Source organism: Polypterus senegalus, chromosome 1 (genome assembly GCF_016835505.1).
Source record: "Polypterus senegalus isolate Bchr_013 chromosome 1, ASM1683550v1, whole genome shotgun sequence".
NCBI classification, from domain to species: Eukaryota; Metazoa; Chordata; class Cladistia; order Polypteriformes; family Polypteridae; genus Polypterus; species Polypterus senegalus.
The window spans coordinates 145924292-145940562 of record NC_053154.1 but is presented as its reverse complement, the minus strand read 5'-3'; the positions used below and the strand labels follow the sequence as shown (position 1 = coordinate 145940562).

Here is a 16271-nt window from a genome sequence, read left to right as displayed (position 1 = left end):
CAAGCAAGCACTTTGCTATAATTTTGTTTTTGACTGTTTATTTGTATTTAAAAGATAGTACATACTAGTTTATAATAGCAGCTAATGTACTGTATAGTACAAGTACAGTATAATTTAAAATGAAGATAATGTACTGTATAGTACAAGTACAGTATAATTTAAAATGAAAAGTAATGTAAGATTATAAATTCAATTTTATGTATGTGGATAGATAGATAGATTCTGTGTGAAAATCTGAATATATACATGTATGCATATACATACATGTATATATTTATACATACATACATACTAATTTTAATGTAACTAACCAGGTACATGTCAGGAATCTGTAAACCTGAATTGTTTTTTAGGATAGCTAATAGAAAAAAAATTCTAATTGAACACCTGTGGAATTTACCTGTATATTATTTTATCTTGTGAATTAGAAATCATGAATCATTTAAAACATATATATTATATGTGTCCACAAAATATATATTTATAAATGGCATAATATTATGCTGTTATGTAAAATAAATACCATAGTAGTTATATAGTAGTTATATAATTTGTATGTACAGATACATAAATATGCATTTTGAGTGTATCTGTAGTGTGTGTGGATATATATATATATATATATATATATACATATATATATGTATGTATATATATATATGTGTGTATATATATATATATATATATATATATGTATGTATGTATGTATATGTATGTGTGTGTGTGTGTATACAAATATGAAAGTAATGTTTCACTATGTACAATATAGATTAATAACTCCATGCCTTGATTACTTCTCTTTTGAACATGTAAATGCATGTACAGTATATAAATATGTGAGTAGCTAGCATATCTTGCCCTCAAACTATTTTAATGGTTTACAGAAATTCAAAATCTGAGTTTCTATACTTTCTATACAGTTAATATACTTGTCTATGAGCAAACAAATGCCACAGAGCATTTTTCAGCATCACAAATGTTCCTTCTGTAGGCTTGGGTTGATATGCATTATTTTGATTATTCAGCCATTCCTAAAATAAAATTTGAAGAAAAGATTTTGAAAGCAACTGTTCAAGCAATATGAATATTTAAATATTGCAGTTGTATTAAAAATATATATTCTCTTCATAGTTTTACAAACTAGCTACTTATTTTAGAACATTGAATGCCAGCAATGAATACCTGTTTGCTGATTGTGATTATATATATTATACCATTAGGAAATTGGAGAATAAATATATTTGTTTTAGAAATGTTTTTAACTCTGCTGGAATGAGATTCTGTGTGTGTGTATGAGTGTTTGTGTTTAAATGGGCCCTAGGTGGACAGACACTCTGTCCAGATTTGGTTGGCCCTCAATTCTGTTGGGACAGGCAGTTGCTTTCTGAAATATATAAATGGGCAGGTGAGTGGAAGGACAGATGTAATTTCAGTTAAAAAAAAAATCAAGTGAACACTCAATAAATATTTGATTACAAGAAAAAAACAGTGTCCTCATTTGTAACACTTTATGACCCTGAACTGGATTAAGGTTTGAAAATGAATAAACCTCTGGATTATTTGTAACATACCATTTTATTTGAAGTAGAATGCACTGCTTATCCTTCAATCAATCAATGTTTATTTAATCGAGAACTTGTCACAGAGAGCATTCTGTGTAAGCTCTTGAAAAATTTATTAACTGATTTATCAGACTTTATTTTATAAAGCACCTTGTATCTCAAGAACTGCCAATAAATGTTCACGATCCGTTATGTGGATCAGTGTTTTGCTTTCATTTACACCTTGCTCTGTGTGGAATATCAAAAAATGCTTTTTCAGCAGTTAATCTGTGAACCACTGTATCATTTACGTAATATTGTTAAGTGGGGCACTTTCAAAAACTGTTTTACAAATACATGTTGACATTAACGGTTCATTATGACTCAAATCCTGTGTTGAAAAGATGTCAATGGTACACCATAGGAGGCAGATGAAGAAGGCAGCTCTTGATGGTTTATAAGAAAAAATTTTTGGAAAGATGTGCTTTGAATGAGTTCTTTGTCCAATTGTTTAACTGATAATGTACTTTACCGTATAATGGTGTTGTAGGTAATACATAAAATTGAATGAATGAATTAATTGATTAAGGGCAACACGGTGGCACTGCTGCCTTGTAGTAAGGAGACCTGGGTTCGCTTTCCGGGTCCTCCCTGCGTGGAGTTTGCATGTTCTCCCCGTGTCTGGTCGGGTTTCCTCTGGGTGCTCCAGTTTCCTCTCACAGTTCAAAGACATGCAAGTTAGGTGCTAAATTATCCCTAGTGTGTACTTGATGTGTGTGTGTGTGTGTGTGTGCATGCGTGCATGCTCTGCGGTGGGCTGGCGCCCTGCCCGGGGTTTGTTTCCTACCTTGTGCCCTGTGTTGGCTGGGATTGGCTCCAGCAGACCTCTGTGACCGTGTAATTAGGTTATAGGGGGTTGGATAATGGATGGATGGATGGATGGAATTAATTGTTTAGATAGATAGATACTTTATTAATCCCAAGGGGAAATTCACATACTCCAGCAGCAGCATACTGATAAAAAAACAATATTAAATTAAAGAGTGATTAAAATGCAGGTAAAACAGACAATAACTTTGTATAATGTTAACGTTTACCCCACCCCCCGGGTGGAATTGAAGAGTTGAATAGTGTGGGGGAGGAACGATCTCCTCAGTCTGTCAGTGGAGCAGGGCAGTGACAGCAGTCTGTCACTGAAGCTGCTCCTCTGTCTGGAGATGACACTGTTTAGTGGATGCAGTGGATCCTCCATGATTGACAGGAGCCTGCTCAGCACCTGTTGCTCTGCCATGGATGTCAAACTGTCCAGCTCCATGCCTACAATAGAGCTCGCCTTCCTCACCAGTTTGTCCAGGTGTGTGGCATCCTTCTTCTTTATGCTGCCTCCCCAGCACATCACCACGTAGAAGAGGGCGCTTGCCACAACCATCTGATAGAACATCTGCAGCATCTTAATGCAGATGTTGAAGGACGCCTGTCTTCTAAGGAAGTATAGTCGGCTCTGTCTTCAAGTGCACAGAGCATCAGTATTGGCAGTCCAGTCCAATTTATCATCCAGCTGCACTCCCGGGTATTTATAGGTCTGCACCCTCTGCACACAGTCACCTCTGATAATCACGGGGTCCAGGAGGGGCCTGGGTCTCCTAAAATCCACCACCAGCTCCTTGGTTTTGCTGGTGTTCAGGTGTAAGTGGTTTGAGTCGCACCATTTAACAAAGTTATTGATTGGGTTCCTATACTCCTCCTCCTGCCCACTCCTGATGCAGCCCACGATAGCAGTGTCATCAGCGATATTTTTGCACGTGGCAGGACTCCGAGTTGTATTGGAAGTCCGATGTATATAGGCTGTACAGGACCAGAGAAAGTACAGTCCCCTGCGGCGCTCCTGTGTTGCTGACCACAATGTCAGACCTGCAGTTCCCGAGACGCACATACTGAGGTCTGTCTGTAAGATAGTTCACGATCCATGCCACCAGGTATGAATCTACTCCCATTTCTGTCAGATTGTCCCTAAGGAGCAGAGGTTGGATGGTGTTGAAGGCGCTAGAAACAGAATTCCAGAAACAAAATACTTACAGCACCACTGCCTCTGTCCAAGTGGGAGAGGGATCGGTGTAACATATAGATGATGGCATCCTCTGCTCCTACCTTCTCCTGGTATGCGAACTGCAGAGGGTCGAGGGCGTGGCGGACCTGTGGCATCAGGTGGTAAAGCAGCAGCCACTCCATGGTCTTCATCACATACAGCGTCAGAGCGACAGGCCAGAAATCATTCAGCTCACTAGGATGTGATACCTTTGGGACTGGGGTGATGCAAGATGTTTGCCAAAGCCTCGGGACTCACCACTCTTCCAGGCTCAGCTTGGAGATGCGCTGTAGAGGACTCCCCAGCTCCAGGCCTTCAGCAGTCATGGTGATACTCCATCTGGACCCACTGCTTTGCTGGCACGCAGTCTCCCTTGCTCTCTGCTTAACTGAGCTGCTGTAATTGTGGGTGAGGGGAAACTCTCTCCTATGCTGGTATCAGCACAAAGATGGGTGGAGGGTGCAGTACTCCGAGGTGAGAGTGGATTAGGGTGGTCAAACCTGTTAAAGAAGTTGTTCATCTGGTTTGCTTTGTCCACGTCTCTCTCGATGGTGGCACCCCGCTTCGAGTTGCAGCCAGTGATGATCTTCATCCCATCCCATACTTCCTTCATGCTGTTATTCTGCAACTTCTGCTCCAGCTTTCTCCTGTACTGCTCCTTCGCCACCCTGAGCTGGACTCAGAGTTCCTGCTGCAAGCGCTTGAGCTCATGCTGATCAACACCTTTAAAAGCCCTTTTCTTCTGGTTCAAAAAGCCCTTGATGACACTTGTAATCCATGGCTTGTTGTTAGCATAGCAGCGTATTGTTCTTACTGGAACTACAATGTCCATACAGAAGTTGATGTAGTCAGTAGTGCAGTCAACAACCTCCTCAGTGTTCTCACTATATGATCCCTGCAGGATATCCCAGTCCGTAGTTCCAAAGCAGTCTCTCAGAGCCTGCTCTGCCTCAGTGGACCACTTCCTGAATGAGCATGCGGTTGTAGGTAGCTCCCTCTCTCTTGGTTTGTAGTGAGGCTGAAGCAGAACCAGGTTATGATCTGCTTATCCAAGCCCAGGCAGCGGGGTGGTGCTGTATGCGTCTTTAAAGTTTGCATACAGTAGGTAAATAGTCCTATTTCCCCGGGTGTTACAATCCACATACTGGGAGAAGGCAGGTAATGTTTTGTCTAGCGTCACATGGTTAAAATTTCCAGCGATTAGCACAAGTGCCTCAGGGTACTGTGTTTGTAATTTAGCAACAGCGGATTGGATGATGTCACCCGCTATCTCCATGTCCCCCCGAGGAGGGATGTAAACAATAACAACAATGGCGTGTCCAAACTATCTGGGCAAGTAATAGGGACGCAAACTTACGGCCAACAGTTCGATGTCCCTGCAGCAAGTGGAGATTTTGACGTTTACATATCCAGAGTTGCACCACCTTGTATTCACATAGAGAGCGAGTCTTCCTCCTTTCCGCTTCCCACAGGGATTTGCGTCTCTGTCCACTCTAACTGTATTAAACCTGGGTAGCTCCACGTTAACATCTGGGATTGTAGTTAGCCATGTTTCACAAAATCACAGCAAACTGCATTCTCTGTAGGTCCTGACATTTTTCACCAGCACAGCCAGCTCGTCGATCTTATTTGGTAGTGAGTTCACATTTCCCAGGATCACAGAAGGCACCGAAGGTTTGTAATGCCACTTTCTCGCAAGCTGCTTCACCTTTAGCTTAGCTCCGGCTCTGCTGCCACGATACCACCTTCTTACCTTGTCAGGTAAATAGGGAAACACACCGGCGCGGGCATTTGTTCTCAGCGCTTGAAGTTGACTACCTGAATAGACGAGTCTGATTAGAATTAAATAATAATGTTATTTGATTATTAGAAATACATTCATCCATAATTCAAACTGGATATCATTGTGTTACAAGGGATGATTACAGCCTTACATCTCCAGGGAGCCTATGTTTGATTCCGTGCCAGGGGTGTGCATGCATAGGTGTGCGTACTGTCCAGCCTTGTTTATGCCACCAAGACTGGTGCTGTGTCCCCACAACTCTGTAATTGAAAAGGATATTCAGAAATGGTTGAACAGTTGGTTATTTTATTAATTCATCATTATATGAAGCCAGATCCGATTCCATCAGCATCAGGTGCAATTCAGGAACTAATGTTGGACAGAAGTCCAGTCCATCAGGAGACACACTTAGACTCACATGTGTCCATGCCTACCGGGTCTATTCATTTAATCTAACTTCTCATCTTTGGGATGAGATAGGAAACTGAAAGAACAGAGAATACCCAGATGAAAAGGGGAATGAAAGTGCAAACTACACAAAGGCTCTGACCAGGCCAGGAGTAGATCTTGGGTACTTTGAAATGCAAATCAGCAGTTTTAACCATTGTTCCACCCATTAATCACTTAATCCTCATCAATAAAATATAGAGAAAGCAAAACAGAATTGCTAACAATACATCATAGTAATTATGTAAATGTTCTATGATGATCCTACTGTGATGCTAATGACAACACAAATGAAATTTTGAATCTTCACAAGTGTGCAGCAAATGAAGTCTTGATCATTTATATAGGACATTATTATATTTCTTTCAGGGCAGAATTATTTTGGAAATGTTTGTAGCTAAAATGCTACTACATTTTTATCACTGTGATGAACCACATTTTCAAATTTTAACATTTTTTTTCATTTTAGCCCAGGTTTATTATTACTATAATTTGACTGATGTCTTTATCCAAAGTGACTTACATCATTTCAGATGGATTGGATTGGTTGGATTTCTTTTGTTTTTCCAATTGGAGCAGAAGGAGGTGAAGTGACTTGCTCGTGGTAACACAATGTCAGTAGCAGGATTTAAACCCACAACTTTAGGGTATGAAGACCTAGGTCTGCCTTAACCACTACACCACACTGCCTGCCATCTTATTGGTATACAAATTATGATGAACTTTTTACTTTGCATGTCTCCTCAGAATAGTGACAGTAATACAATATCAACAAAAGGCACACACACTCACATAGAAAGTACAAATGAAGTGCAAAATATATTCAGCTGAATGCAAGATCTATTACATTTGATAAACTGTATATGTAAGAAAACAAAAACAGAATTTATCTTGACTGGCTGTTGCATATAGGTAATAATCACAATAGAAAACAATTTACAGTTATTTTTATGATTGATTTTGATGTTCATCCATTATGAAAATAAAATGCCACCACCTGTAGCTAAGTGTTCATGTGCCTGGTATCAGTGCCATAAAATAACTATTCCCCCATCCCCACCCCCCACAATTTGGACCTGGAAACCATTGAAGACTAAAATAAAATTGACCTTGACATGGATGCGTTTGCCAAGTGCCTCATGTTTTCACTTTTCCATGCTTTTTTTTTTCATGAGAGTTGAAATTGGTAACCTTAGTCAGGGTAGGCATGACGTTATTACTGCCAAGCAACAGATTCTCAAATAACATCACGGAAATGAGAGGAAAGATCAGCTGTTGTGTTCAGTGAATAACGTCTGTGCAGAAAGCATGTGCATTTTGCTCTTGTTTTGATGATCTCCCTCTTTTAAAGCCTACAGCACATCTGTTGCTTGTCATGACGCATTAAACACTTCTGCAGGCTTCATCTAACCTGACCCACTTGCAAATACATTTTTTCATTCCACTGGGGTTTGATGGCCATTTTTGATACTTCAGGGATACCTGGAACATCAAATGAGACAACAGCTGCTGAAACAAATCAAAAGTATTTCAAAAAATTCCTTTAGTCTGTTGCTTCAAATTTTTTTCCCTGGAGTTTCTGTTTTGAGTGAGTTGTGTGTATGTATGTGTTTGGGTTGATGGTTACACATCTTTTATTTTTGTCTAAAACTGAACAAATGCCAGGCACTTTCATAGTCACTTGATTGCTGAATGAGCAGAATGAGAAATGAACGGTCTGATTTATATGGATGAGACCAACAACTTTGCAAGGAGATTTTTAATTTGTTGTTTGTATATAGTTCCAAAGCCCCATTTTCAGCAGGCATTTAGTGTCCCAACAGTCAACTCCCTTGGCTTATCATTAATTCTTCTTCTTTCAGCTGCTCCTGTTAGTCATTTTAAACGTTAATTCATTATTAGAGAAACCTTTGCAATTGTATTAGGACAGCAGAAATTACTTATTCAATTCACTTGGGTTGCAAGGTACTGGCATTCTTAAAGTTCAGTTCTGACACTGGAATTTGGCATGTATTTAAGGCGGAAGACGACTGAGGACCTGTAAGGTGTTGGTTTCTCAAAGTACAGACTCTGGTGTCTTTATCCTCTTATGCAGTTGTGCATCTCGACCGTCCTTTTATTTTTCTATCCCGATTAGTTCCAGTTTGCTCTCTTCCCTCAAGACTGTTAACAGAAACTGAAGTATGAAATGTTAAGTTTCTAGGCAGTCTGTCACATGGAATAATCTTCATGTTTCTTAAGTTTTTTCTTTTTGGCCATTTTTGGACCCAAAACTCAACCATAGGAATGCCACTACTAATGACTAATTAAGGACAAGTTAATGGAGGTAATAAATCACAAATCAGTCATTTCAAGCAGTAATAGCCCCTAGAAGCACAAGTAATGTCTTGGCTACATTTTTAGATCAATGTAATGGCATCTTGAGTGCAGATTAGAGGATTCTGATAGACCCAGTGTCAAACTGTTAACTCAAATATTTACACTCAACCTCTAAAAAGCCATAGAAGTGCACAAGCGTTTAAGGGGAGTTTAAGATTAATGTTGCTGAAATATTCTTTCAAAACAAAAATTCACAATGACAATCAAATCTGAACAGATGTGAAGAAATTACAAGTCTCAGGTAGACTGTTCTTCCCCAGCCTTACCCTATTGGCCAGGTTTTGTTCTCTCAGAATCCTGCATTTTTTCACCCTTCAAAGATGACATCTATGGTAAAAGGTTTTGGACTGATGTATTGAAAAAGAGAGCAAGTGGCTTTTACTGCAGGATCCAGAGTGATACAAGAGGGGGGGATGCATGTTCTTGTTTTTTGCTGATGCAAGGTGGTTGATGTTGATGGAGATTATGTAGAAAAAAAGAAATAAAGAATTTATATGTAGCTATCTATAATCTATAATAGCAAATCTATAATAATAAATTCATTGAAATAAAAAAAATTGAATTTCAAAGCTGTCTGGACAACCTTTGTATATCATTGATCTGGAAGTACACGTTTAAATCTGACACATTTTATTTGTGTTAATAGTGGCTTTAAGAGTTGGCCATCTGATTTATTGTATGGTTTACTGCTCATTGCAGTCTGTGGAAATTGCACAATTAAAACCCTCTGGTTATGTTTACAAATTAACAGCCCTTATTCTGTCACTGGATTCCTCAGAAACAATGTAAGCAACAGTGTGGCTTAGTGGACACAGGGTGAACGAAGAGACTATAATGGTATTGAGTACAAGGCAGAAACCAAACAAAGGATGCCTATCCATTGGTCTGTCCTTGTAAAGCATCTCGGGATGGATTCTAAAAAATAAAATAAAGCTTTGTGTTGTTCATGTGCTCTCTTGCTGAGTGAGATGGTGTTACCCTTTCAGTGCAGTCCATTCAGCTTTTCCTTTCCTGTTTTCCTTTTCAGTTCTGTAAATTAAATATCTGTAACCCAGATGAAGAAAAGTTCACAAGTGGTGGATCATTTTGAGAATACTAATTGTTGAAATGCAGAATTTTCTTCTGCTAAATTTTGTACATTTTTAAGATATATTTTACACATTCTAAACATAATCAATTTGGAATAGTTGTGTTAATGTGACTCTTGGTCATTTTTTTCCCCTTTCTTTAGCAACTTTGGAACTGTCCCAATGTTTGAAACATCTGACAAGCTGGATGAATTCAGCAGGTCAAGAGAAGAAGACTCAGACCGGACTTTGCAGAATTCTGTGTCTGCCTGTAAAAAGGTAAAGGTTATAGGTGGTTTCCAAAGTTGTTTTTTAACTGAGGTATGTTTATGGGTGTGCGTATTATGCAAATCCTTGCCCCTCAATATACTTTTTATCCAGCCATGCAGGCAAGTCACATTCACTTTCTTTCTTGACATTTGTCATTGTAGTTTAGCATTTCTGAATTTGTTCTCAAATTGCTGATGTTTTATTAAATATATATCGATTAAGTGTTCCTGCTTAATATCATATTGCATTACAGGTTATTATAAGATTCCATATAAATAAAAAGACAAATATTCATTCTTTCTTCTCCTACTAATTAATTGAATTCAGTGATGCAGGGGAGCTTGAGCCTTGGCAGTATTAGGAACAAGGCAGGAAATGAACCTGAGCACAATATCACTTCCACACAGAGCCTTTTTAAAGTTGCCTATTAACCTAATCTGCCCATCTTTGGAAATCTGGGTGAAATCCAGAGTATAAAGGGAATAATAATGACTGAGTATGGGATTCAGGCCTGGGATACATGATCCATAAAGCATCAGTGCTAACCACTCCAATGCGATGCTGCCAAAACACAAACATATGTTGAAAGAAGACAAGATTTTCTGGTATATTTCCAGGTTATCATGAAAGACATCTGGAGTTGCCCAGAATCTTTCAGATATCCTTGTTTTCTGTTTTCAGTTCAGTCCTTTGGGTACCCTTTAAGCTATTAGAATTGTGACAATATTATTTTTATAGTATGTATTTTTCTAATACGTTACTGCTAGTAGTAGCAGTATATAATATAAATATTGCTAATAACGATGCCATGTCCATGCAGGTTTACCAATGCAATGACAGATGGTTAGCTATTACTAATAACTGATAAACATCCTAGATATTTTTGATTCAGTTTTGGGCAAAGTAGGTTAAAATGGATGGATGGAGGGATGGATGGATTGATGAATGTATGAATGGGAACAATATAGTTGTGAATGTCAGAAATGTAGCAGCAGATGACATTTCTATATTTCACCAAAAAGTACGTTAATGCTCTCTTTAAATAATTTAATAAATTATAATTAGTTATTAAATTTAATAAATAGTACAACAAAAGAATCCATGCCCCTAAAGCCAATGTAATATATACTGTATACAATGCGATAACATCATCTCTGTTTCACTGTTCAATAAACAGTCTTTCTTATAGTATTCCATTCATAGACAGAATAGTGTGTTGGAGAAGAACTAGAGATTAAGTGAATGATGGATGGTCTAAACAAGTTTCAGCAAACATTTATCATTTACCCTGTCAACATCATTTGGATATGTCATTCTTCATGACAGTCATTAGACGGATTTGAAATTTCACAGTTTAAGTGTAACTGGTTTTCAGTGAAATAAATATATGACAGGATAGAAACAAAAGAAAGCTTTGGAAAGTAATTAATGTTACTAGATAAATCAAACATGGCATTTCACATAAAATCCCAATAAAGAAAAAGGGGGCTAAATTGCAAAAAAAAATCAATATTGCAATTTTACAGTCTAATAAAGTGACCCCCACTGTGAAAAGACTCAGAGCTGAGTGATGATTTACATATACAAAATGGGTTATAATGAGCCAGAATGTTTTGGAGCACCCCACAACCCTGTCACAATCCTAAAACCAAAGTCTGACAGAGATAGTCTTCTTGTGATAACCTGACCTTCTTGACAATGAAACATCAAATGAGGAAGAGACTGTTTTCTTTGAAAGATTATGTAGTTCCCATTTAAACTGAGTGCTAACAACTCATTAGCAGTAAAAGGCTTAACAACTTTCACAAAAAAGCCATGAAAATAAGATGCAATATTCAAAAAAAAGTGAAAAGTGAAACATTTGAAGGATCCAACCAAGGTTCCCCTTTTATTGAATGAAGATATATAATGAGGTAATACAAAAGCATAACAGGACACTATGACACAATCATTATTCCCAACACTGTGTTTGCAGGTTTCTTCTCACTCCCTCTCTTCCTACTACTTTCCAGTACCTCAGATGGGGGTACCATCAGAGTTTTATGTGTACGTGTTCTGTGCTGGCACAAGCAAAACATAAAAGTGAAATTAAATTACTGCTTGCTACGGAAGAGAAAATCCTGAAGAAGTAGACATTGATTAGACTGATAATTTTTCTCCAATGTGTTATTTCAGCTACTTGTGAGCCTAAAACTCATCAAGCCAATTCCATGCCAGATTTAAACTTTAATTATACTTATATAAAATGTTTGAGGTGATGAAAGTAGTACATTGGGTCATTTTATCAGAAATGCCCTCTGTGTGGAGTGGGCACATTCTCCCTACTATTTCCTGATTTCTTTGAAGGCACTGCTTTGACCTGGTGACTTGATGTATATCTTATAATGGACTGGCCTTCTGTCAGATGCTGGTTTCTACAATTTTACTTTTGGCAGCAAGGATAAAATAAAAAGATTGCTGTAAGACACTTTTCATACCTACATGTTGTGTGACTCATTTTTAATGTTCACATCTGTCATGTTTTTGATTGACAAGTTAAAACAAATTCACTGCAATAAAGAACATTAATATAACTTATGAAGAGAAAAGAAAAATGTCAACACCCACACCCGGGATCTGTAAAAAAAAATTAAAAGCTCAATCATGTGTAGGATAATGTGGTTTGGAGCTGTTCCGGAAGTCTCTGTTTTATTGCTTCAATAAAACGGTCACCATTCTAAAGAAGTATTCATCCATACATTTCCTGTGCCCACATTTCCACATTTTGCATTCAGAGTTGCAATAAAGTCAAAGAGGTGTGGTGGGTAAATTGATAGGTAACTGAATGGCTGTAAGACAGATAAGCAGTGAATAAGAGCTAATTATTTTTATGAGGGCAATTTATTTAATGCCAGTTTGCACAGTGCTCCCTCCCAGGCCCACGTTTAATATCCAATTGGAGCACAATTCAATTTGTTAATCTGTCTCTTTTTAAGCCCACTTATTCCTTTATGGAGCCATGGAGAACCTAGCATGAAACGGTTACAGTTCTCATTAATTTCTGTAATTTAACGTCCACCATGAAAAAACATGTTTACAAAAGCATAATGGAACATTCTCAAACCCCTCTAATCCAATTCAGTGTTATGGGGTCTTAGCTCCCCCATCAACATGACATCATCAATTGACTTTTGTTCTTTATTTTTCCTTAACCTCAAAAAATAAATGAAATTTAATTCTGGGAGTTTAGAGGTCATGTAATCCTGTGGTCACATTTGTTTCTTGATTTGATGTATTTTTAACATTGTTGGATTCAAATCACATCTCTCCGTGGCACGATTTTGAAACAGTTGGTTTGACTTTTGCTTGCCATTGTTAGGCAGAACAGCCAGAAGTTTGCAATTTATGACATTATTACCAGGATTTCGCAAAAGGTCAGCCTCAGTTTGTGTGGATTAAACTTAAAAAAGTCTCTAGCATTATTTTTTGTACATCATTTTCATCCGTGATTATGAAATCTTTTCTGTCTTTTTGAACAGATCTTTCAGCTTATGGTTTTCAGCCATCTTTTATGGCCCTGAACAATAATTTTGGTTTTGCTTTCTCGATTCTCAGTCTCATGATAGTTGACGTTGCCTAGTTAATACTTTTCATTTTCTCTTACCATTGCATATTCAGCATCATTCATTCATTTATCAGACAGATTATACTCAGGGAGAACGTGCAAATTTTATATAGGTAATAGGAGTCCTGAGTGTCGAATCTGGAGCTGTGGTACCAGGAGTCAGCAACACTAACCACTGTGACACCAAGCAAACTGATATTACTTTGCTATATTTTGTCATTGTATTATGATAAAAAGTTGAACAAATAGCTTGATTAAACAAAACATGTATTTTCAAAAATCAGAACATTAAAATGGCGTGCTTCTCAATCAAGAAAATAATAACATAACAGATAAAACCATTTACTTCAAAATCAAAACAGAGAAAACAAAAGAAAAATAGAAATATGAAGGAAAAACATCAAAACAAAGAAAAGAAAGGGGAGCAAACCAAAAAAGTAAAATAACTTCTTAAACATATTAAAACAATTAATAGCATAAAAGAGTGAATCACAGGCTCAGCATGTTTATTCAAAAATAATATTAATAAATTCTTGCCTTGTTTTAAAATTGTATTGGACATATACTCTAATAAAGAATTTGAATTTTTTCTATTCTGAGATAATATAGAATGTCACTTGCCCACTAAGTTATAGAAGTTGGGTTGGGATTCTTCCAGTTGAGGGAGGCAAGTCTGCATGCTAGTAGTTTGGTATAGGTCAATACAATCGATTTACAGTCATATGAAAAAGTTTGGGAACCCCTCTTTATTCTTTGGATTTTTGTTTATCATTGGCTGAGCTTTCAAAGTAGCAATTTCCTTTTAATATGACATGCCTTATGGAAACAGTAGTATTTCAAAAGTGACATTAAGTTTATTGGAGTAACAGAAAATATGCAATATACATCATAACAAAATTAGACACGTGCATAAACTTGGGCACCCCAACAGAGATACTACATCAATACTTAGTTGAGCCTCCTTTTGCAAATATATCAGCCTCTAGACACCTCCTATAACCTTTGATGAGTGTCTGGATTCTGGGTGGAGGTATTTTTGACCATTCTTCCATACAAAATCTCTCCAGTTCAGTTAAATTTGATGGCTGCCGAGCATGGACAGCCTGCTTCAAATCATCCCATAGATTTTCGATGATATTCAAGTCAGGGGACTGTGACGACCATTCCAGAACATTGTACTTCTCCTTCTGTATGAATGCCTTTGTAGATTTCGAACTGTGTTTTGGGTCATTGTCGTGTTGGAATATCCAACCCCTGTGTAATGTCAACTTTGTGACTGATGCTTGAACATTATCCTGAAGAATTTGTTGATATTGGGTTGAATTCATCTGACCCTCGACTTTAACAAGGGCCCCAGTCCCTGAACTAGCCACATAGCCCCACAGCATGATGGAACCTCCACCAAATTTGACAGTAGGTAGCAGGTGTTCTTCTTGGAATGCGGTGTTCTTCTTCCGCCATGCAAAGTGCTTTTTGTTATGACCTAATAACTCAATTTTTGTTTCATCAGTCCAAAGCACTTTGTTGCAAAATGAATTTGGCTTGTCTAAATGAGCTTTTGCTTACAACAAGCGACTCTGTTTGTGGCGTGAGTGCAGAAAGGGCTTCTTTTTCTTCACCCTGCCAAACAGATGTTCTTTGTGCCAATTGTGCTGAATTGTAGAACGATGTACAGATACACTATCTGCAGCAAAATGTTCTTGCATGTCTTTGGAGGTGATCTATGGGTTGTCAGTAACCATTCTCACAATCCAGCACATATGCCGCTCCTGTATTTTTCTTGGCCTGCCAGACCTGGGTTTAACAGCAACTGTGCCTGTGGCCTTCCATTTCCTGATTACATTCCTTACAGTTAAAACTGACAGCTTAAACCTCTGAGATAGAGTAAATTATTATGCAGACTGAGAGGGGTTCCCAAACGTTTTCATATAACTGTATCTCTGTGAACTTTGATGCCATCTGGAAGTATACCAAATACCAATGTTAATGGATTATGAGTAAGTAAGACATCAAGGCTCTCTAAGAAGTATGTAAAGGTTTTTGTGCAAACATGATGTTAATTTGGTTCATTCCCAGAAGTTATGGCCTAGTGATGCTAAAGAAAGACAGCAATACTCGCAAGTTGGATCTAGTCCTAAGTATATTTTGGTCAGTTTCATTCAAGATGTAATCAACGAAAGACCTTAATCTGAGTTATTGAATGATTGGCACATATTAGAGTGTATTCTATGTATGGCTGACTTCCACTTCTTTACTGAGATGCTGATTAAAAGGTCACTTCACCACCATTCCCTTGGGGCTTTTAAGCGCTGATTCTTTTAAATATTTTTATATAATTGTTCAAATGCTTCATAAAGACCAACCAGTATGGCCTCTGGGTTTGATATAGGTATAAGATGTAGAAATTTTAGTAGGTTTCTTTTAACAAAATTTGTAATCTACATACAGGAAAAAGTGTGTGGCCAGAAAATTAAATCTGAAGTGTAACCGTTAATAAGATACAAATACATTGTCTATATAAAGGTCTCTGGTTAACTTAATCCCTAGCATTTTCCACAGGTTAAATGCTGAGTAGGACTGAGAAGGTTGAAATGGATTATTATCCTCTATAGCAGCAGAGAGGTGCTTCTCTAATCTTGAAATACTTCCTGCACTGGTTCCATGTTGGAGTAATTCATGGATGATTAGACTGCTAGAAAATTGACAGTTAATATTAAATGGAAAACAAAGCAGAGCATACCGGATTTGTTTTCCATTGCAGTCCCGGCCGGTGTGAATTAAGAAATGTCTGTAAACAAAGCATGTCAAACACTATTCATATATATTCTGGATCCATCTTATCCCGTTCAAAGCTGGAGAATGAGGAATCAATCCTGGCAGCAATGCGCACAATCCAGAAAGCCACTCCATACCACAATATACTGCTTTATATGCACACCCAAATCTTTGGGATGTGGGAGGAAAATGGATAAAACACACTCAGACATAAAAAGCACATACGTCACCCAGGATTTGAAATCAGATTCCTAAAATTCCTTTTAAATTTTATCTGTGTTAACATTTTCAATTTGCAAAATATTAACTCTATGGAAAT

The 16271-nt window shown here is 37.6% G+C and overlaps 1 protein-coding gene across 5 annotated transcripts in view; it reads left to right on the top strand.

Annotated features, from left to right (window-relative positions):
- LOC120533188 (SPHK1 interactor, AKAP domain containing) overlaps window positions 1-16271 on the top strand; it is a 483572-nt gene that overhangs the window by 283192 nt on the left and 184109 nt on the right. For all 5 annotated transcript variants that reach the window (XM_039759957.1, XM_039759966.1, XM_039759940.1 and 2 more), the window contains one exon: window positions 9468-9582. In XM_039759957.1, the coding sequence (XP_039615891.1) occupies window positions 9487-9582 (96 nt within the window). In that variant the 5' untranslated portion in view covers window positions 9468-9486. The remainder of the gene's footprint in view (window positions 1-9467; window positions 9583-16271) is intronic.